This window comes from Antechinus flavipes, chromosome 4, assembly GCF_016432865.1.
Source record: "Antechinus flavipes isolate AdamAnt ecotype Samford, QLD, Australia chromosome 4, AdamAnt_v2, whole genome shotgun sequence".
Classification (NCBI taxonomy): domain Eukaryota; kingdom Metazoa; phylum Chordata; class Mammalia; order Dasyuromorphia; family Dasyuridae; genus Antechinus; species Antechinus flavipes.
In genome coordinates, this window is record NC_067401.1 from 393,703,199 (window position 1) to 393,726,378 (window position 23,180).

At 31.9% G+C, this 23,180-nt stretch overlaps 1 protein-coding gene across 4 annotated transcripts in view; it reads left to right on the forward strand.

The window, feature by feature from the left end:
* KCNT2 (potassium sodium-activated channel subfamily T member 2) overlaps positions 1-23,180 on the forward strand; it is a 583,045-nt gene that overhangs the window by 181,169 nt on the left and 378,696 nt on the right. For all 4 annotated transcript variants that reach the window (XM_051998719.1, XM_051998721.1, XM_051998720.1 and 1 more), the window contains exons 4-5: positions 18,924-18,972; positions 19,570-19,629. In XM_051998719.1, the coding sequence (XP_051854679.1) occupies positions 18,924-18,972; positions 19,570-19,629 (109 nt within the window). The remainder of the gene's footprint in view (positions 1-18,923; positions 18,973-19,569; positions 19,630-23,180) is intronic.

Here is a 23,180-nt window from a genome sequence, read left to right on the forward strand (position 1 = left end):
TTATGTATCATGAATTCAATGATGGCATAATTATTTCCTCTTAAAATTCTTATCATTTCTACTTCTGTAACTAAATCTTTCAGGTAAGATCTCATTTATTTGTTACTAATGGCTTTGCTTTTAGTTGAGTGAGAAATACCTTTAGTAGATACTTAGTCCCCTGTCACTATTATATCTTGATTCTATGCCATCTCTATAATTAGCATCTAAAACTCATCACCCATTTCTCATTTTTTGATCTGATGTTACAATTATTGTTTCATCATTTCAGTTGTGTTCAGCTCTGTGATATTGAGGGATTTTATTGGCAAAGACACTGGAGTGGTTTGCCATTTCCTTCACCAGCTCGTTTTTATAGATGAGGAATTGGGACAAATAGGATTAAGTGACTTACTTGGGGTAATACAGCTAGTAAGTGTCTGAGGGTGGATTTGAACTCATGAAGTTAAATTTTCCTGATTCCAAGTCCAGTTCTCTATCCATTATACCAAATAGCTGTTCTTTTGTTACAATATATTCTCTCAAAGATTTAACTTCTTTTATTTGCTCTGTTAATCTTTACTCAAAGACATTCTCTTTTCTCCTTTTCATATGTAACTGTTAGCACAATACCTGGCACATAAGAGGTGCCTAATAAATAATAAATAATAAATCTTTTTAATATACTATGATGCTCTAGTTGTTTTCATCTTCTTTTCCATTAGAATAAGACATTCCTTTTCTATTGTGATATTCAAATAATGAATCAGATTTGCTCAAGTATTAATGATACCTATAAGGTAGAGCTTTTTATTATTATTATTATTATGATGTCTATTTTACCTTGTTTATTACCCATACTCTACATATTTGAGTATAGGCTCATAAAACCATAAATATTATTCCAACCCATTTTATTGTGTGTTGCTCCTGAGAATTATTGGATCCTTTCAACCAGTATTCCTCTTCTTATGTTGAACTTGCCATTCTCCAACTTGTCTTTCTAAACAATTACACATGTTTAGTTTCTTTTATCATCCATTTTAAAAGTCCCTATATAAGAGAAGCCTCAAATATAACAAATTCCAACAATGGTTTATTTATTTGTCCTTTTCATTTTCCTTTTAATGTTTCACATCCCACAATCTTCCAACACATTTGGATTCTTTATTGACTTGTTAAGTTTTTCTTTCTTTTTGTTTTCTCCCTGAATCATTATGTCTCCAAGAAATGTCAAGATGTCTTTTGAAATAGGCAGGGCCGTCAAGCAGAAAGGCAATTAGACTTGTTTTACTTGTCCTGGGAGGAAATGACTTTGGTCATTTGGTAGCTGTGGCAGAGAGACATGTTCAGGCATGTTATAGGGCTTTTTAAAAAACCTTCCCAATGATAGTAATAATTAGCATTTATGTAGGGCCTTAAGGATTGCTTAGCACATATAAGATCATATAGAATTGTCAAAGTAGACTAGATTGCCGGTGGGGGATCATTGGTTTCCTATGCCTAAAGTCTTGAAGCATATGTCAATTGACCAATTTTCATGTTTATTTTAAAAATATCCTTCAGGTATGGATTGGATGAAATGATAACTGAAACATTTTCTAACTCTGACAATCTATAAATTTCAATGATTCTTATTTTTCAAAAAACATTTCATTCTTCCTGATATGCCAAAGAATGAGAAGCCTTCCAACTCCTTTACTTCTACTATCACTCAATTAATAAGCATTTATTAAATATTTGCCAAATGAGAAATACTGTACTAAGTGCTTTGAAATAATTAGCTCACACTTCAATGGAAGAGGCAACATGCAAACAACTGTGTATATTTAAGACATATACAGTGTAAATTGGAAGCAATCTAAAATTCCTTAATATTTTAAGACACATACTAATTGTCTTCAGTTGATATAAAAATTGGGACTTTCAAGAGGAAACTATGTAAGAAAAAACAGAAGACCAAGGACTTTGCTGAAATTTAGAAAACAGGAGTAAAAGAGAGTCAAGTGATATAGTGTCACAGAACCATAAGAAGAATAGTGTTTTAAGATAGAGGGGTCATAGTGATAGGTTTGAATCCCCTCAATTAATGGTAGTGATGAGATTCATAGCAATGAGAAAGTTGTTAAAATCCCCTTTTATTTGGCTGCAGGTTTAAAGTGAAATAATTCACTTATTCCTGAATTTATTAATTGCAAAATGAAAGTTTATTGTTGAATAGGAAAAAAGTTTGCTAAGAATCTGACTTCTATAGTGGCAGAGTCACAAAAATTGGGAAATGGAATTTTACGCTGAGAATCAGTGGGCAGAGTCCTAACAAATTGCTTGTGCCTTCTGCAAGGAGCTGAGCCAAAGGAAGCCTGCTATATGGGCATCCTGGTGAGGGGCTAGGATAGCCTGAGCTTATCAGACCAGGATTTCTATGGGAGTTGATTTGCCCTTGAATAGTACTGATTCTCTTATCCTGGGAAGATAGGCCTTCTCTAGACTCCTTGGAGCCTGGAAGATCCTGATCTTGGCGATCAGAAAGAGGACACAACACAGTTTAGTGATAATCTTAAAGGATACACAACTTCAGTAATGGGAACAGTTTCCCTCCCTCTTCAATAGGATCATAAACCTAGAGCTGGAAAGTATCTCAGATTTCATTAGACAGATGAAGAAACTGAAGCCAAGAGAGATTTAATAATTTGTCAAAGATCAAGCTGGCCAGTGTCACTGGTAGCATTGAAAGTCTCCTGTCTCCAGAGTTCCATTCTTACCCCATGTTAAATTCCATAATAAAGATGATCCATGGTTTGGTTCCAGGGCTGAATGAGACTATCGTCTCCAAGAATCCAGCAAACAATGTGAGTTCTCAATGACCTATAGAAACATGGCTCAGACTCAGGAATAGAGTGAGGCAAGGGTGGAGTCAGGGTGCTGAGAACAAAGGGACTCTGAAAATCCAGTTCTGACAGGGTGAGGGGAGGCAAGAGGGATATCTGATAATTGGGATTACAGAGTGGGGAGAGGCACCAAACATTCTGATGATGCCTAAAATAGAAGATCTTTCTTCTTATCTGGATCATCATGATTAGGAGGGAGGGGTGGTTGAGCAGAACAATTAGGGAAACCCAGGCAGGACTGGGGTCAGGATAATTAGGGAAACTGAATCAGGACAATAAAAGAGAACTGTGGCATAACACTTTAAAGATCAAAAAGAGAAGCTTAGGGGCAGGTAGGTGGCACAGTGGATAGAATACCAACCCTGAAGTTAGGAGGATCTGAATTCAAATCTGATCTGAGACACAAATACTTCCTAGCCATGTAACCTTGGGCAAGTCACTTAACCCCAATTGCGTCAGCAAAAAGAGAGAGAGAGAGAGAGACAGACAGAGAAGCTTATACCTTAATGTAAAAACCACAAGAAACAATTGGAAGTTTTAATTTTTTTCTATTTTAATGTTATAGTATTTTTTCTATTTACAAGTAAAGATGATTTTCAGCAGTCATTTTGGCATGATTTTGAGTTACAATTTCTTTTTCTTCCTCCCTCCCTTAAATCCCTTTCCCCATGACTGCAAGCAAATTATATAGGTTATATATGTACAATCAATTTTTAATCCATTTCTATATGGGTCATGTTGAGAAATAAAATTCACAATAAAAGGGAAAAACTGCAAGTAAAAAACAACAAACAACAAAAGGGTGAAAGTAGTATGCTTTGAAACATATTCAGTCTCCATCATTCTTTCCCTGGATATAGATGGCATTTTCCATTCAAAGTTATTGGAATTGTCTTGGATAACTGTATGGTTGGGAAAAGATGTCTGTCATAATTGATCATCACAAAAATCTTGCTGTTACTGTATATAATATTTTCCTAGCTCTGTTCACTTCATTCAGTATCAATTCATGTTAGTCTTTCCAAGTTTTTTTTTTATAATCAGCTTGTTCATCATTTCTTATAGAACAATAATATTCTTAAAGAAATAATATAAAAGTACCAAAACTTATCAAGCCATTCTCCAATTGATCAGCATCCACTCAATTTCCAATTTCTTGTCACCACAAAAAGAGCTGCTACAAAAATTTTTGCTTATGTAGGTCCTTTTCCTTCTTTTATGATCTTTTTGAGATACAGATCCAGTAATGGCATTACTGGATCAAAGGGTATGCACTTTGGACATAGCCATTGGAAGCATTTTGAAAAGAGTAGTGACATGGTTAGCTTTCTATTTTAGTACATCACTTTGGCCACTATATAGAAGATGAATTGGAGAAGAATGAGACTAAAAACAGGAAAAACAACTTAGTGGACATTATAATAGTTTAGAAAAGATAGAATGAGGCCTAGACTAAGGTGGTTAAGGTTGAGGTTTTTGTAGAGTGAGTCTTTGAGCTAAACCTCCTCTTTGGGATTTTTATAGAGAAGATGGGTGAAGATACAAAGATATTTTGAAACATAGAGGAGGTCTTACATTATAAAGTCTTGTCTTCTTATGAAGAAGAAGCCACAATTGCCTTTTGAGAATGTTCAGAGTAAGACTGTTCTAAGAATGAACAGGACAGGAGTGGGGGTGGAATTTTGAGGAATGTGAAAAAAAAATAGGTTTGGAAAAGCTCCCGTGGTAAAAAGACAAGGAACTGAAAAGGTTCACATGGTGAGATATTGATTACAATGCCAGGGCTGTCAAAAATTAGTCCTGGAAGGCATCGTCAAGAGAATACTTAGCATTTGAATTTTGAGTACCAAGGATGAATAATATAAAACTAAATAGAATGCATCACTCAGTTTCTTAATTCAAGTTTTTTTTAGTGTATCCTATCTTTTACTGTTAGAAGATTCATTGCATGAAGCACACTTAAAACTAAGTACTTGTCCATGTGCTTTGCTTCATAAAGTCAAACATTAAGCTTTTTAGTATCATGTTAAATAAATGATTTGGGTGTTTTAGTATTTCTATTTCTTAAAGATTTTTTTTTTTTTACTATTATGTAGATACCTCCATAGGGAGTAAACTCATATTCTAAAGGCAGTAAGTTTATTTCATATGCAAGACTGAGTCTTTCTAGAAGATATTATAATATAAAGTCCAAAATAAAATTCCTGTCTTATAGTTATGAAAAGTGATTTTAAATATTTGCTGATTTGTAAAGACTATACATTTTCCAGTCAGAGACCAAGAATTTAGGGTTGAACTGTAATGAAAATCTTGCTAATAGTTTGGGAACAAATAAAGCATAAGGGCTGGAAAACTAGCATTCACTGAAATCTTGCAAATGAGCAAAGTTCTATACATGTAAAATCAATTTTTAACCCATTTTATATGGGTCATGTTGAGAAATAAAATTCACAATAAAAGGGAAAAACTGCAAGTAAAAAACAACAAACATCAAAAGGGTGAAAGTAGTATACTTTGAACCATATTCAGTCTCCATCATTCTATGGTCTATGTGTCTATGGTGTCATTTAGCATGTTAAATTATAAGCACAAAAGATATAAACTTGAATCTATAACAAAAGAACTTTGCATTCTGTTTTGAATAAAATGTTCTATTGGTGTCCATCTTGGTTAAGTAGGTTAGATGGATCTAGGTTAGATGGATCCATTTAAAATTAATGAATCTAACTTTGCAAAGAGACTTATTTAATGATAATTTCTGATCTGGTAAACCTGTAGATTTTCATTGTAGTTTTTCTGTATTATATCCTCTCCTTGAGAAGTCACTAATGGAAATGAAAATTTTGTAGGCACAGACAAATTTAAAGATATGAATGGAGTTGTAACATTAAATGCATGAAATTATGACAATAGCTTAATAGAATACACTAATTTCTTGAAGTCACAGTAATATAAAAATTTAATGATAAATAGGGGCAAGGATAGGCACCAGACTTGTGATTGCATAAGGGAATTCCTAGGGGAGAAAAGTCGCTCTACCAATGCATAGTCACATATTCTCTATGACTTAAAACATTAATAAATTGACTAGACCACTGAGCCTTGTAAGTGACTTGTCCCAGATTTCACAACTGATAATTGTCATAGGTAAGAATTTTTCTTTTTAAAATCTAACTAAAGGGAAGGAAAGCCCAAATATGGATGTCCCTGACCATTCTTGAAGTGGGATTTAAAATATAGTGGGATTATAGTGCTTGGCAAATATTAGTCACTATATTTTTCAATGATTTTAATAAAAATGAACAGTTCTCTGAAATGTGTACATTTTTTCATATTTAAGGCAAGGTTTCTCATATGTATACATACACATATATATTTATATATGTCTTTTGTTTTTACATCATTTTTATTTCCAAAGATATCACTCTTCCTTCCCTTATCCATTCAATCATTTGATCAAAGGATTAAAAAATAATTCAGCAAAACTAACATATCATCAAAATCTCTCAGTCTTTGTATTGTATTTTACCCACAATCCACTCTTTATTCTGAACCTTTTCCGAGAATGGAGGGAGTTCATTTTCTCACTTTTTTTAATAATCAAAGTTAACATATATTTTTGGCTCTTGATGATCCATGAGGATTAAACATAATTTTGAATTTGAAAAAGTTATTTTGTTTTTTGGTATTTCAAATAACTCTCACGAATATGTGGGAATAACTTTTATGATTATCCACCAGCCATTATGAAAATGAACAAATAAAGAAATTACAAGCCTGTGTTATTTTTACTAGAAAGCAAGCACTTTTAAGGCAGTCTCACACAATGAAAAGATAGTCTTTATGCCATAAAAGTCTTGGGTTTACCTTCTACCTCTGAAACCTATTAATTGTGTGGCCATGGGCAAGCTGCTTAACTTTTCAGCATCCACAAATAAATCTCTAAAACTATGTTACAGATAAAAATTCTCATATGTATTAGTGGATGGAGTTTCCTAAATGGGAGTTTCACATACTTATGAAATTATAGGTCTAGATACCCCTTCAAAAAAAATCAGACTCTAGAACAGTGCTTCACATATAAGTACTTGTTATATTAAATCCAATTTTCTATTCAGAATAAGCTATAGAAATAGTCTATAATTTAAAAAAAAAATCTTTTAACCACCAAAGAATAAACGCTAACTTTGTATTTTATACTACTTACTATATGGTAAGAGAGGTGTGAGATAATACCTCAGAGTTGTTTTAATTTGCATTTCTCTAATCAATAGTGATTTAGAGCATTTTTTTCATGTAACTATAGATGGCTTTAATTTTGTCATCTGAAAATTGTTTGTTCATATCCTTTGATCATTTGTCAATTGGGGAATGACTTATATTCTTATAAATTTCATGCAGTTCTTTATATACTTTAGAAATGAGACCTTTATCAGAAATACCGGCTGTAAATTTTCCCCCCCAGTTTTGTACATAACTTTTAATCTTGGTTCTGTTGGTTTTGTTTGTGCTAAACATTTTTTAATTTAATGTTATCAGAGTTGTCCATTTTACCTTTCATAATATTCTCTAGTTCTTTGTTGGTGATAAATTCCTCCCTTCTCCAAAATCTGATAAATAAATTATTCTTTATTTTCCTAATTTGTTTATGGCATCATGCTTTATTCCCAAATTATGTATCAATTTTTTTTATCTTATTTTGGTGTGAGGTGTGAGATTCAAGGCTATGCAGAGTTTCTTGTTACTTTCCAGTTTTCCAAGTAATTTCTGTCAAATAGTGAATTCTTATTTCAGAAGCTGGAGTTTGGGGGTTTATTAAATATTAGATTTCTGTGGGCCTTAATCATTGTGCTGTATATCTAATCTATTCCAGTGTTCTGCCACTCTATTTCTTAGCCAGTACCAAATGGTTTTAATGACTGCTGGATTATAATATAGTTTTAGGTTTGATACTGCTAAGCCACCACCATTTGTATTTTTTTCATTAATTCTCTTGATGTTCTTGAGTTTTTGTTCTTTCAGATGAATTTTGTTATTACTTTTTCTAGTTTTATAAAATAAAGTTTTAGTAATTTTATTGGTGAAATAAATTGTTATTTAAGAAATAAATTAAGTGAATAAGTTAAGTAGACTAATATAGGCAGAATTGTCAATTTAATCATATTAGCTCAGCCTAGCTATGAACACTTGATATTTTTCCAGTTGTTTAGATCTAACTTTATTTATGTGAGAAGTGTTTTGTAACTGTGTTCATAAAGTTCTTGAGTTTGGCTTGGCAGGTAGATCCCCAAATATTTTATTTTGTCTACAGTAATTTTAAATGAAATTTCTCCTTTTATGTCTTGCTGATGGACTTTGTCAGTAATATATAGAAATGTTGATGATTTGTATAGGTTTATTTTATGTCCTGCAACTTTCCTAAAATTTTGAATTGTTTCCAGTAGGTTTTGAGACGATTTTCTAGGATTCCCTAAATATATCTGCAAAGAGTGATAGTTTTACTTTCTCATTGCCTGTTCCAATTTCTTTAATTTTTTTTCTTTTCTTATTACTAAAGCCAGCATTTCTAGTTCAATTCTGAATAATAGTGGTGATAATGAATATGCTTGTTTCATCCCTGATCTTATTGGGAATGTGTCCAGCTTTGCTCCATTACAAATAATTCTTGCTGTACATTTTATATAGATCTGCTTAATATTTTAAAGAAAGCACCTTTTATCCCTATGCTCTTTAGTGGTTTTAATAGGAATGGGTGCTGTATTTTAGCTAAAGCTTTTTCTGCATCTATTGAATTTATCATATGATTTCTGCTAATTTTGTTATTGATATGGTTGATTATGGCAATAGTTTTCCTGATATTGAACCAGCCCTGTATTACTGGTATAAATACTTCTTTGTTGTAGTATATTATCCTGCAGATAAATTGCTGTATTCTCTTTGCTTATATTTTATTTAAAATTTTTGCATCAATACTCATTAGGGAGATTGGTCTATAATTGTCCTTCTCTGTTTTGGCTCTTCCTGGTTTAGGTATCAGTACCATCTTTGTGTCATAGGAGGAATTTGACAGGACTCCTTCTTTACCTATTTTTCCAGATAGTTTACATAATATTGGAATTAATCATTCTTTAAGTGCTTGGTAGAATTCACTTGTGAATCCATCTGACTCTGGAGATTTATTTTTAGGGAATTCATTAATGACTTATTCAATTTTTTTTTCTAAAATGGGACTATTTAAGTAATTTATTTCTTCTTCTGTTAGTCTGACAATTTATATTTTTGGAAATATTCATCCATTTCATTTAGATTGTCAAATGTGCTGCCACACAGTAAGGTAAAATAGCTCCTAATTATTGCTTTAATTCCTTTGTCATTGGCGGTAAGTTCACCTTTTTCATTATTGATATTAGTGATTTTTTTTTTCCTTTCCTTTTTCTCATCAAATTAACCAAAGGTTTATTTTGGTTTTTTTTTTTTTTTCATGAAAACAATTCTTAGTTTTATTAATTAGTTTAATAATTTATTAGTTTCTTTTTTAATGATCCCTCTCTTGAGTTTCAGAGTTTTTAGTTTGGTATTTAATTGGGAGTTTTTTATTTGTTCTTTTTCTAGATTTTTTAGTTGAATACCTAATTCATTGATCTCCTCTTTCCCTGTTTTATTTATGTAGCTACTTAGAGATTTAAAACTTTCCCTAAGAACTGCTTTGGCTGCATCCCTTTGGTTTTGGTATGTTGTCTAATTATTGCCATTCTTTTGAATGAAATTATGGATAATTTCTGTGATTTGTAGTTTGACCCACTCATTCTTTAGAATTGTTTAGTTTCAATTTGGTTTTTAGTCTATTTTCTCCTGGTCTTTTATTGAATATAATTTTTATTGCATTGTAGTCTGAAAAGGAAGCATTTATTATTTCTGCCTTTCTGCATTTGATTATAAGGTTTTTATGCCACCCTTTGGCATGGTTTAGTTGTTATGTACTGTCATACTCTTCATGTGAGCTAATTTTCCCATTATACCTCCCCTCTCTTCTTTTTCCAATGCATACCTTTTCCCACCCCTTAATGTTTTTTTCTTTGATGTTGTTACATCAGCGTCCATTCACAATCATACCCTCAGTCCATGTGATGCCTTCCTATGTCTGCTCCTGTAATAGATACAGTTTTTAGGAGTTATAGATGTCATTTTCCCATCTAATGATGTAAACAGTTTAACCTTTAAATAATATATTTTCCCTCTGTTTACCTTTATATGCTTCTCTTGATTCCTGTGTTTGTAGATTAAATTTTCTGTTTAGTTCTATTTTTTTTAATTGAAATGATTAAAAGTCTCTTACTTCATCGAAGCTTCATTACCTCTCCTGAAAGATGATACTAGGACTCATTGGATAATTAATTCTTGGTTATAACCCTAGGCCTTTCACAATATGGTATTCTAGGCCCTCTGATTCTTTATTGAGGAAGCTCCCAGATCCTGGTTTAGCCTGACTGTTGCTCCTTGATTTTTAAATTGTTTTTGTCCAGCAGCTTGCAGTATTTTTTCTTGAGATTGTAGTTTTGGAGTTTTACAACAATGTTCCTTGGGATTTTCCTTGTGAGGTCTCATTCTGAAGGTGATTGATGGATTTTTTCAATCAGTATTTCATTCTCTGTTTCTAGAGGTTGGGGGCAATTTTCCTTAATGATCTCTTGTAGAATCCTATCCAAGCTCTTTTTTTTTTTTTTTTTTTTTTTTTTTGCTCATGGTCTTTAGGTACACCAATAAATTTAAAATCATTTATTCTGGATCTATTTTCCAGGTCAGCTGTTTTTCCAATGAAGCATTTCACATTTTCTTTCATTTTTTCATTCTTTTTAATTTGTTTTCTTTTCTAAGCTGTTGACTCTCTCCTGCATATATCTCATTTCCTTTCTCATTTTTTTCTCCTATCTCTCTTATTTGCCTTTTAAAGTCTTTTACAAGCACTTCTAAGAAGCATCTTTGGGCCTGAGACCAATTCATAGTACTCTTTGAGATTTCTCTTGTGGACATTTTGTTCTGGTGTGAGTTTGTATTTTGGTCTGCCTGCTCACTATAGTAACTTTTTATGGTCAAGGTTCTTTTCTGTTTCTTGTTCATTTTCTTTCCTTTTTTTTTTTTTTTTTGGTATTTTTTTCTTTTTTTTTTTTTTTCTTTTTCTTCTTCTTCTTCTTCTTCTTCTTCCTCCTCCTCCTCCTCCTCCTCTTCCTCCTCCTCCTCCTCCTCTTCCTCCTCCTCCTCCTCCTCCTCCTCCTCCTCCTCCTTCTTCTTCTTCTTTAACTTTTATAGTTGAGCTCTGCTCTTGGAGTACAGATAGTTCTATGCCAAGTTTCCTGTGCAACTCTAAACCTTGGCTCTGAGCACAGGGGCTCCTTATGTTTGCATGGACTAGCTTTGACTGCTTTTTTTCAGGAAACAGCCTGGGAAGCATCTTTGTTTCCAAAGTTTGCCTTCTGAGCTGAGACTGGAAGCTGCCTCACTGATCTGCTTCACTACTGAGCCAGGACTGAGGATCTTAGTTACTGCTTTGCTGTGATTAAGATCCTCCCACTGGCTTTCCCAGAGTCTTTCTGAGTAGAGCTGAACACTCTCTTCACGCTAGTGAGAATGACCTTTCTTGAAGTTTTTTCTAGTATATCTTGAGCTTGAGAGTGTTTTCATTCTGTCAGACTTTTGTTCAGAGGCTTGGTTTTATGTGGCTTTTGAAAGAAACAAGGAAATTTTGAGTAATTTCTTGCCTTTATTCTACCATCTTGGTTCCACCCTCAAGGTAACTCCCATAGCAGTTCTTTTGACAAAGAATGGTCTACTTTATGATGCATATTTCTTTTCTGGTGAAGCCCACAGCTTTTAGGTAATTAGATAATAGTTTATGGAGATGTGAGGAAGGAAGGAGAGATCAATCTATTAAAACAGATAAACTGAACCATACTTTGTAATCAGTGGGATGAGAAATGTCATATCCAGATTATTCTTAAGTTTAAGAACTATGTGTTTTAGCTGAGAAAAGCACTTTATTAACCAATAGATTGTTTTGTCAACCAAAAAAGCAACAATAACAACAAAACCCAAAACTTTCCCACACCACTTCCAAAAAAATAGCAACTTAGAGATTCAATGAACAGAAGTACAAAGAAAGAATGTCTTCATGTTCTGATTGGTCAAACAAATATGGTACCTGAAGTATTATATGTAGTTTGTATGCCACATTTTAAAAGAAAAATTAAATATATGGCATCAAAAAAGAATTACTAAAGTTGTGAAACTTACGCTAAATTATCCTTAGAGAGACTGGACATGTTTAGCATGGAATTAAAAGGCTTACTGTATATAAGACATAATAGCTATCATCAAATTTCCAAGTCTGCCATGAAGAAGAAAAGAGATTTTTTTTTTTCCTGTTTATCCCCAAAGACAGAACTGGAACAAGTGAGTGGATTAAGAATCACAGAGATATTTCATATAATTCATTATAATATGGGGGGAAAAAGACTTTACAAAACACTTATCTACCATTTAGAGCAATGCAAAAATGAACTAAGTAAGCTTATGATATAATCCTCCCTTTTTAGCTGCAAGTATTCTAGAAGATGCAGCATGATGGAAGTGGTATGAAAGAAAGAATAGCTGCACTTGTTGGGAAATTGGAATGAGTGATGTTGGTCTAAATAAATTCTGAATTTTCTACAACACTCAATCTTTTAAATTTTTAATCATGATAGTATATAGAGAACCATGTATATCTCACTTCTCAAATCCTGGCCTCCTCAACAGTAAATCATTTAATTTTTTTCTAATATTATTTTTAATAGTAGCTTTTTATTTTCAAAATATATGTAAAGATAGTTTTCAACATTTACCTTGCAAAAACTTGTATTCCAAGTTTTTCTTCACTCTCCTTAACCTCTTCCCCAGACAGCAAATAATCTATGTTGAAAAGAGCCATGTCCACCAGAATAGATCATCACATAATTTATTGTTGCTCTGTACAATGTTCTCTTGTTTCTATTCACTTCACTTTGCATTAGTTCATGTAAATCTCTCTGGGTCTTTATGAAATCAATCTGCAATCTTTTCTCATAGAACAACAGTATTGTATAACATTCATGTACCGTCACTTATTCAGCCATTCCCCACCTGATCCGCATCCATTTATTTCCCAATTCCTTGCCACTATCAAAAGGGCTGCTACCAAAATTTTTGTACACATGGATCCTTTTCCTTTTTATGATCTCTTTGGGATAGAGCTCTACAAATCTACACAATACAAGGCAGTATAAGAGAGTAACAAATGGCAGAAACAAAGTACCTAAGGAGATCAGAGGAATCATATTTTGTACAGCTATGCTGTTTCAGACTATTTTTGGTTCAGAATGACAGATAAACATGGTTTCTTGAATAAGAGTCTTTTTTAGGTTAGGAAATTGCCAACAACTATGCTCTGGCCACCCTATTGCCATCCACTTTTCTTTAGTTCCTATCCAATTTTTGTTTCCATCTTTTATTCTGGGATCAATAAGCAAATCAAAGCTAACATTATTTTTAGATAGCCTTTATCAATTAACTTCCATATTTCTTCAGTCATCATATTGATATGATGCAACTTCTAGTCATTATCCCATGGCTTCTGTTACTTATGAAAATATAATCTTCAAGGTAGGGACTGTCTCACCTTTTCATTTATCTCCCTAGCACTTCTCACAGTGCCTGGCACATGACAAGTGATGATTTTATTCAATTTATTCATTAATTTTTAATTAAATTACTTGACTTAAAATCCTGGAGATGCTATTCCTACATATGTGACCTCTGGCAAACCAGTTCACAGTACTGATTCTTAGTTAAATGATGAGATTCAATTAAATCATCCTTGAAAGTTTAAATTTTTATCATTCAATTTTTTAATAGTTATGTTTTGTTGCTTTATTTTCAATAAAACTCTTCCTTAATATTATGAATTAGTTTCTTAAAAGAGCAGTTGATGTCATGCTGAGTGTCAAGTTGCAGTTTCTTAGATCTGAGAGTGAACTCTGATCTCCAGAAATGAGTCAGAGGTATCTGATGAACTACAAAACGGATGCAGATGCTGATTTGCATGAAGTGACCTGTTTTTTAAGCTTCTTTGCCCCGGTGGAGCTAAGGATTTCAGTGTTGATGATATGGACTAATTGAAAAAGGTTTCAGTAGAAAGATAACATTGGAACTGAACCTTAGAAAGTGGATAGAACTTTGATAAGCAGAAAGGAAGAGTTTGTTATTTGAAGTTGAGAGCACAAAAGTGGAGATAGAATATTGCAAATAGCTTTAGGGAATGGATGATAGATCATCTATCAAGCTAGAATTTAGGCTTTCTATAGAGGAATAATGGGAAATAAAACTTTAAAAGTAAATTAAATTTTATTTTAAGGATCTTGAACACCCAAATAATATCTCTGTATTATATTCAGTAATATTTGCTGGAGGTTCTTTTAAAAAATACATTTTATTTCTCACAAAAATCTTAAGGGGAAAGTAGTATAAAGAAGTTCATGGAAGTTGAAAGACTTGTGCATTGTTCAACAAGTAAGTAATTGACCTTTGAATCAAATGTAGATATTTTTGCTCTAAATTCTGTGCAAGTAAGTACCAATATCCATAAAACAAGGAGGAGCCATTAAAATCCAAACTATTTGCTTTTTATGTTCTGTGAGGATTGTATGACTACTGAGATCTACTCTCACTCCCACTCAAATTTTGATTTTATGATTCTCTGAAGTTTTTTGAGCATAGGAGTAGTAAGATCAAAGCAATGCTTTAAGGAGATTAATCTTCCAGAATAAATAATGACCTGATTAACTATCAAGAGTGAACACTAAACTTCTAAGTTAATTGAAAACTGAGCACTTTTAACATTTCAATCATCAGAGGAACTACAGGATTTTCTGTATGATTTTAACAAACAACAATTAATAGAAGGCCAGAGAAGTTTGTTCAGATCATAGGGATGACTTTTAAAATTCAATTAACTTCCAAGAATGAACTTTTTTAGGTTTAATTATATGAGTACAAATAGTTACATGTAGTGACATAACATATAATTACAATAATAGTGGTAGCTTACATTTATATAGCACTTTACAAAAGTACAAATTCAGAAATCTGTTAAGTTAGGTATAATCTTAATTATGCATAAGGAATTTTTTTTTTTTGCATAAGGAATTTGAAGAATTGAAATGTGAATTTCTTGTTACTACACAATTCTTGGTAGAACCAGGGAAGGTCATTGTTTTGACTCTATATCTAGTGCACTTTATATTATACTTCAATGTTCTTTAATAATATTACTGTCCAGTTATATTGTTTTAAACCATTATTAAGATGATTACTTTTGTAATAACAGATATATTTAAAATTTTCAAATCATATTTCATTTCCCTTTAATTATAAGTAAAATAATTTAAAACATTTTTAAAGAAAAGTTTTACTTCTCATATTTTATGACCACGTATGGATAGCATGAATTGCCAGAGCTAGTAATGCAGACTGTGCCCCATAACAAAGCAATTGACTGATAGGGATAGGCATAGAAACTAGATGTGTGATTTCATTGGTATTTAGAACTCTTAGATTTGGGAATTCCTTCTATCAGTGTAAGAGGTAGAGGTGGAAAAACAAATAGGGCTGAACATTTTCTACATCACAGTAACAGAAAGATGCTCAGGAAGCTTAGAAGTTAGGTGGCTTGCCTATAGCCAATATATGTCAAAGAAGGGACTGACCAATAGAAAGACAAAACCTGCTCTTGCCAGTTAAGATTTTCCAGTAGTAATATTTTAGGAATGTAAAGTAGAAGGTAGAGTTCATAAAACAGCTGTCTAACATGTAGAAATATAATAAATAATCTGAGTTATTTTGCTTGTTCCAATTCCCCATCCCAGAAATATGTATGCTTAAGTAAATTAAACAATTCATTTTTATAAGCACTTAATAAATGCCTTCTATGTTCAGGTCACTGTTAGAGCCCAAAGAACAAAAGATGAAAGTAAATAAAAGCATCTGAGCTTACATTCGGTTATGTAATGTAAAGATAAAACTTTATAATGTCATAATGCTTGATTCTGTATCTTATTTATGCTTCCTTTACCACTAGGACTACCTTCTCTTTCCTCTCTTTAATCAATGACTTTCCCCATTCCCACTTACATTCTGAATATAATTAAAGATTCCCTGTTTTATGAGTAAATATTTTGCCTCTGCAGCTACACTGGCCCTTCTGAGACTAGGTTCTGTATTCAGGAGCTTCTCTACAAATTAATGGCTACTTCAAGAATATTTCTACTCTACTAGACATTGACTAAAATATTTGTTCATTCAATTTGGTCTCTGAGATTTAGGCAAATTTAATAAAGGACTAGAAGAAAGTGAGGAAAAACATGAAGGAAGACTAAAGGATTCAGGGCTATTTAGAATTTCAATTCACTCAGCAAACATTTATTAAGAAACCAAAATACCTGTAAGTAGAAAATATTGAAGGTGAAGGTGAAAGGGGAGACTTCACAAGTGTCATTAAGTTATCCTCATCATGTCAAGTAGTAATTATCTGTTTCAGCTGAAAAGAGGAGTGGAGAGATTTGAATGAAGTTGTAGAAAATACTTCTTGATTATAATTGATATATCATTAAAACAGCTCACTCATTGAAAATTAGAATCTATTTTTTTTTTTTTTTTTTTTTTTTATAATAAATTTTATTTTATTTAATAATAACTTCGCATTGACAGAATCCATGCCAGGATAATTTCTACACGACATTATCCCTTGCAATCACTTATGTTAGAATCTATTTTTAAAGTCTTTAAAAAAAACAACTCTGGTATAATTTAGATGGAGTATTGTCTGAAAACAAGTAGATGAACTAGATGATGTCTATAAGTACTTTCCAAAAGATGTCTATGATACTAGAGAATATATTAGTTTAAAGATTGATTATCTATTTACTTGTAGTGCAAGGAGATTTCTAATTTAAATTTATATTGACTAACCAAAATTACTTTCTATCATCAAAGATCTAATATATATGATTAAAGTTCATTGTTATTACCATCCTTTACATAAAAATTGAGTGTCTTTCAAACTGAATTCTTTTTGAATACTTCCCACAAATCTAGTCATATTTATATCTATAGAAGAACACACTGACATAATTAGTGGAAGACAGGCTAATAATCAAGGTAGTTAGATGGCACAGTGGATAGAGTACTTGACCTAAAGTCAGGAAGATTCATTTTCCAGAGTTCAAATCCTGCATCAGGCATTACCCTATTTTTCTCTTTTCTTCATCTGAAAAATGAGCTAGAGAAAGAAATACCAAACCACTTCAATATCTTTGTCAGGAAAATTAAGTCACAAAAAGTTGGATACTACTGAAAAGTCACTGAAAGTGACTGAACAATCTTTCATACAATAAGGCTTGTCTTCATAAGTTGATTTTATCGAATGCTAGTTACGTAACCAGGAACAAGTAAATTAGCAACTTAGAACTCCATACAGTTCTTTAAGACTACAAATAAAGTTATGACTGATCTTCATTGATAAATGGAATTTTCATGACTGGAGTTCATGTTAATAAAATCACAGGTTTGAAACAACCACAAAACACACAAAGTATGTTTTAGTACAGTGTGAGTTATAGGAGAATTCAATTTATAAGATCTATGCATTTTCCAATTTGCAATCTCAATTGTTTAAATCAATTTTCAATTCCTTCACATACAATACTAGGTATTGATTTAGGTCTATGAAATGTAACTAGTAATTATTTATAAGACAATATTGAAGCTAAATTATATCTAATTGTAATAAAGCAGAATTTGTCTACTCTCAGTTGTATTCATGTACTTTTAATTATATTTGTATATATATGCATACATCTGGTACAAAATCTTACATTTTATTTTGCAGGGTCAGTTCAAACAATGATAACATTATTACATGACTAATGTTTTTGATATGAAAAAATAGCACTCATACATTTTTTTTTTTGTATTTTACCTTTCAGCTTGAATAACAGGCTTTCAAATTAAATAGGAAATACTATCACACAGTAATCTGAAGAGTATAGTTCTTCCTACCTTTGTGAAAGACAGCAGTAGCATTTTTTTGTTGTTGTTCTCAATAGGAAACATAAATAATATTAACACAGTTTGGTCAGGAAGAAAAATACACATGTTTCTAGACAAGGATTGAAAATTATAGCTTTTGTGAGTTTATATTCATTGGAGACTAAATTTTTACTGCAACATATGTGATTTCCTCACATTCTGAATTTTCTGGCTTCAACAAATACTTCTTTGCTCCCTCCCTCCATTCTCTCCCTCCTTCTTTTGTCCTGCTTTTTCTCATTCTCTCCCTCCCTCCTTTCTTTCTAGATCTATGACTAGAATAAAAAGGAAGCAGACTTTTGGCTCAAAATAAGGAAAATAGCCCTTACTAGTAAGATGAGTTCAAACTGGTGCCATAAGTTTTCAGGAAGATAAGGCCAGAGCACAGGTAGAAAATTCTTGAAAATTGAATATTTTAGGTCATGGATGATCATCTGTTGCTATTATTCTAGATAGGATTTTGAATAGGCAATTTTTTAAAACTTCCTTCCAACTCAGAATTCGAACTGTTTTCCCATGATGTTGAATGTGTTACCAAAACAGAAATTATAGTATAGTGTGAGTTATGGGAGAATTCAGTTTATAAGGTCTATGCATTTTCCAATTTGCAATCTTAGGTGTTTAAATCATTCTTCAATTACTACACAGACAATACTGATTGATCAATACAATATTGATTTAAGGCTATAAAATGTAACTACTAATTCTTTATAAGACAATATTGAAGGTAAATGGTATCTAATTGTAATAAAGCAGGAATTTGTCTAATCTCAGATGTGTTCATGATATTTTTATTATTGTTTTACAGATCATTTAAATATTATGAAGTTTATTAAACTATTTTCAATTATGAAATAATATACTGAATCTATGTTATCAATTTATCATTTTTCTTCACAGGTATCATATCTTTTGGGTGACGAGATGTCTACCATTATGGGGCTTACAGGTTATATTCTAACTTTTCTAAACCTCAAATGTTTTTGTTTTCTCCATATTCTATATTGCTTGGCTTATAATATAATTGGTTGAGCTTTCAACATAATGGAAAAAACAATTGTCTTTTTAAAAGCTATATTTTTTTAAGTTCCAAAAACAGGAAAGACTTTAATCTAATCTCTCACTGATATATATATATATATATTTTTTTCTGTTAATAATTGATCTTGTTCTATAAAATCATTTTTTTCTAGTGCCTACTTTTTTTTTCTTTTCCTATGTCTTATCCCAATAGCTACTATATATATATATGTATATTAGTGAAAGTTCTAGTTTACTTTAACCATTACTATTGATAGTTTTTTAAAAAGAAAAAATAGCAGTAAATAACAACCTTTATGTTACTGTAAGTAATTTTTTCCAATGAGATAGTTTTACTCCAGATGTGGCATTTGATATACTAGGCAGAGAATCTGTACTGGGGAGAGTTAGAAATTTAAAGTGGTAAGGTAACAATTAACACATCCATTACTATATTTTATGTTTTTATCTATCCACGAGTAACTGTACTAATTACAGTACTTATTTCTTACATTTTATATTCTAGGTTTCAGTGGCCTTGATAAGTCTCTTTGAAACAGTGTTACTAGGTTATCTGAGTTATAAGGTAAGTCCTTTTATGTAGTCATTTCTCTGAAAGATAAAACTTTTTTCCGAATTATATGATTTAGAACTGAAAGGGTCTTTTGAGCTCATTGAATCCAAATACTAATTTTACAAATGAGGAAATTGAGGCCCAGAGAAGTTGTGCCTTTCCTATGTTTACATAACTTATATATATATATATATATATATATATATATATATATATATATATATAATTGAAACCCAGTTTTTCTATATTTGGGTATGTTATCCCAATGTTTTTCAACAATGTTTATACACATATCTATATATATATATAGCATATATATATCTTTGATGACAAAAATGAGAATATACCTCTAATTCAGGTTAATTTGCTTATTATTATCTATATGTATCAATGTACTAATATATTATAAATAAGATATAGTTCTGACAGGATAAAAATGGCCTGATGTGATAAACTGTATATTCATTGACAGAGGACAAGTGTGGATAATTATGGGGATCACAGGGATAAAGTTTTAAATAATAGAAAATCTTAAAGATTTTCTACTAAGTTAAAGAATGAGAATCTCCATTATTAGAGCAGTGATTTGCAGATGAAAACTTTCAAGTATTACTTTCTCCATTACAATTTGATTTCCTTGAGAACAGAGAACACTTCTTCCTAAAATTCTTTTCTATTTGTATCTTCAGAACTTAGCACAATGCTTTTTTGTTGTTGTTGTTGCTGAGGCAATTGGGCTTAAACGACTTGTCCAGGGTCACACAACTAGGACGTGTTCAATGTCCCAGGCCAGATTTGAACTCAAGTGCTTTGTTTTCAAGGAAGCAATCCATTAATTTATTCATTCCTTCAGATGGTTATACCAGTGAAATCATAAGTTATTAAGAAATAAAAATATTATTATTACAAAAGGATCTTTATATCTATACATGGGAGAGATTAAAGGCTCCCTTAGAATCAGATGCAATTTAAGAAAAATCAAAGCAATGGTATCAGATCCTGTGTCTCCAAGTTTGTGTGGGGGAAGGAAAATTCTTCTTCACCATGGGGAATAGGAGATAAAATTTAAAAAAATCAATTGGTTTCAGAATATAAAGAAGGGGAATTTGCATTTGAACTCTACTGGCCTTCATGTACGTGGGGGGAAGTTATTTGAAAATATTCAGAAGGGATATGGAAATAAGGGATTGGTATAGAGTAGAAGGTTCAGATATGGATAAATATGTATTATTTACCTAGAATTGAGAGTTGAAGCAATGGAAGTAGATTAACTCAAGAAGAAAGAGTATAAAGGAGTTAGGGATAAGACTTGTATTATGGGAGCAACCTGTTAGTGGCTACTGGGTATCTAATCCTGACCAGCAGAATAGATCCCTTTATGTGAGAGGATAACAAAGCAAGGAGACTGGGGCAGTGGCATTCTTTGACCTCTCTCCTCTTCCCTCTTGCCTCTGATTTATTTCATTCCCAATTCACAAGCAACATCTGCGTCAATAAATTTGTTAAAAATAAAATCTGACTTGCAACTCCTTAATTCTATTCTCAAGTATGTTATGATTCATAGCGTGGGGACTTCAGAGAACCAACCAGCCCCTTAATGGTACAGTCCCCTTTAATCCTTTACAAGCTTTCTGGATTTTGAACTTAGGTGTGGTCCTTAACAACTTTGGAAGATGCCTACATTTAAAAGACAGAAGAAGAAAGAGGAGCCAGTAAAAAGGTCTGAAAAAAAGTGATTAAAAACAGAAAGAAACATATATTGCAGTGTGAAAAAAAATCAAGGAAGAAAATTCCTAAAAATAAGGAATTAACAGGAAGAAAGAGAAATAAGAAAAGGACAGTTAATATGGGGATTAAGGAGTTCTTTATCACTTTTTAAAAGAAGAATTTTATAGAACTGCACAATTGAAAACCAGATTTCAGGAGTTTAGGAGCTATATCTCTAGTGATGAAGTGAGAACAGTAAATATAGACTATTAAAAAACATATTGCATGTTACCAAAAAGAGAAAGAAGATAACTGTCAAGAAATCCCCCCATACACATATGTATATATCTATATATTCTTTACATATAGTTATATGCATAACTTACATATAGCTATTTATCTTAAGCTGCATTCATTAAAGCTTTACTCTATGGCCTCATCATGATATAGAGATTAATCTAGGCTCTAGTGTCCATCCTCCTTATCTTGAAAGAATTATTTATATGGAATGTTTGACCTGGAGTTAGGAATACCTAAATTCAAATATGTCCTAACTTACTTGCTAGCCACGGGACAAACAGATAACTACATCTTTCTGTGTCTTTGTTTCCTTATCCATAAAATGGCTATCATAATAGCAACTACCTCCTGAATTGTGATGATGAGACATTGTTTTTAAAGTTCTATGTAAACTCTAAGGTACTAAATAGATATTATTAGTTTTTTTTTATTCTGTATATATTTTTATTAGTTATAAGTTGTCTTTCTTGATAAATTATCAGTTCCTTGAGAGTAAGATTGGTTTCAATTTTTAAAATTCATGTCCCCACTATCTGCCACAGTACCTGATACATAGTAATTACCCAATAAATACTTGTTATTTTCTTGGTTGATCAAAACTATGCCAAGGAATATAATCTATCACAATATGGGAATAGTTCTAGTATTTCCCTGGCAACTTATTTACCGTCTTATTCAAGAACACACCTAGTTATGTCTGGAAAATTATATGATTAGAAAGTTGGCTACTAAATCATCATTATTTAAAATAGCTTACTATTCCTTTCAAATATACAGCAAAATTATCATGTAGTTAAAAAAATTCATGCTTCCTCCAATATCTTTTTTAAAAGACCACTGACAAAAGCATAAAGATTTGTGTTTTGCTCCAAAGGAGAATAGATCTACATGGCTAATATTTTGAAATATTGAAGGATAAAAGAAAGATGAAAAAAATTAAGCAGAGCAAGAGAGAGAGAGAGATTCAGAAAGACAAAGAAAGAGAATATGTTTCTATAGAGATGTAATGTTGGACTTCAAGTATAGCTTTCAAGAATGAGGAGGTAACATTATTTTGCTGCCCTGGCCTAATCAAATAACATCTAAAATATCATTTTCAGTTTTAGATATAACAGTATAAGAAAGATGTAGGTAAGCTAGAAAATATCAAGAGGAAGACAATTAATGTGGTGAAAAGTTCTGACTATGTCATATTAAGATCTCTTGAAGAAATGTGCAAGTTTAACCTGGGAAAGAGTTGAGGATCTGGTAGCCTATTTGAAGGGGTGGAGGGTAGTATTTGCACTGTTTAACCAAATAGGAGGAAAAACAAACAAATAGGAGCAAGGAATAAAAGTTTATTAAAAGACAAATTTAGGCTCATTGTCCAGAAAACCAATGAGAACTTTTCCAAATTGGAACAGGCTACCTAGAATTGGGATAAAATTCCCATCATTGACATTCTTCAAAGAAAGACAAATGATGGTTTTCTGTGTTTATTTTAGTATGTATTCTATTTTAGGTATCACTTATCTGAGTTCAATGACTGCTGAAGTCCCAAGTCTGTTTTCATATTT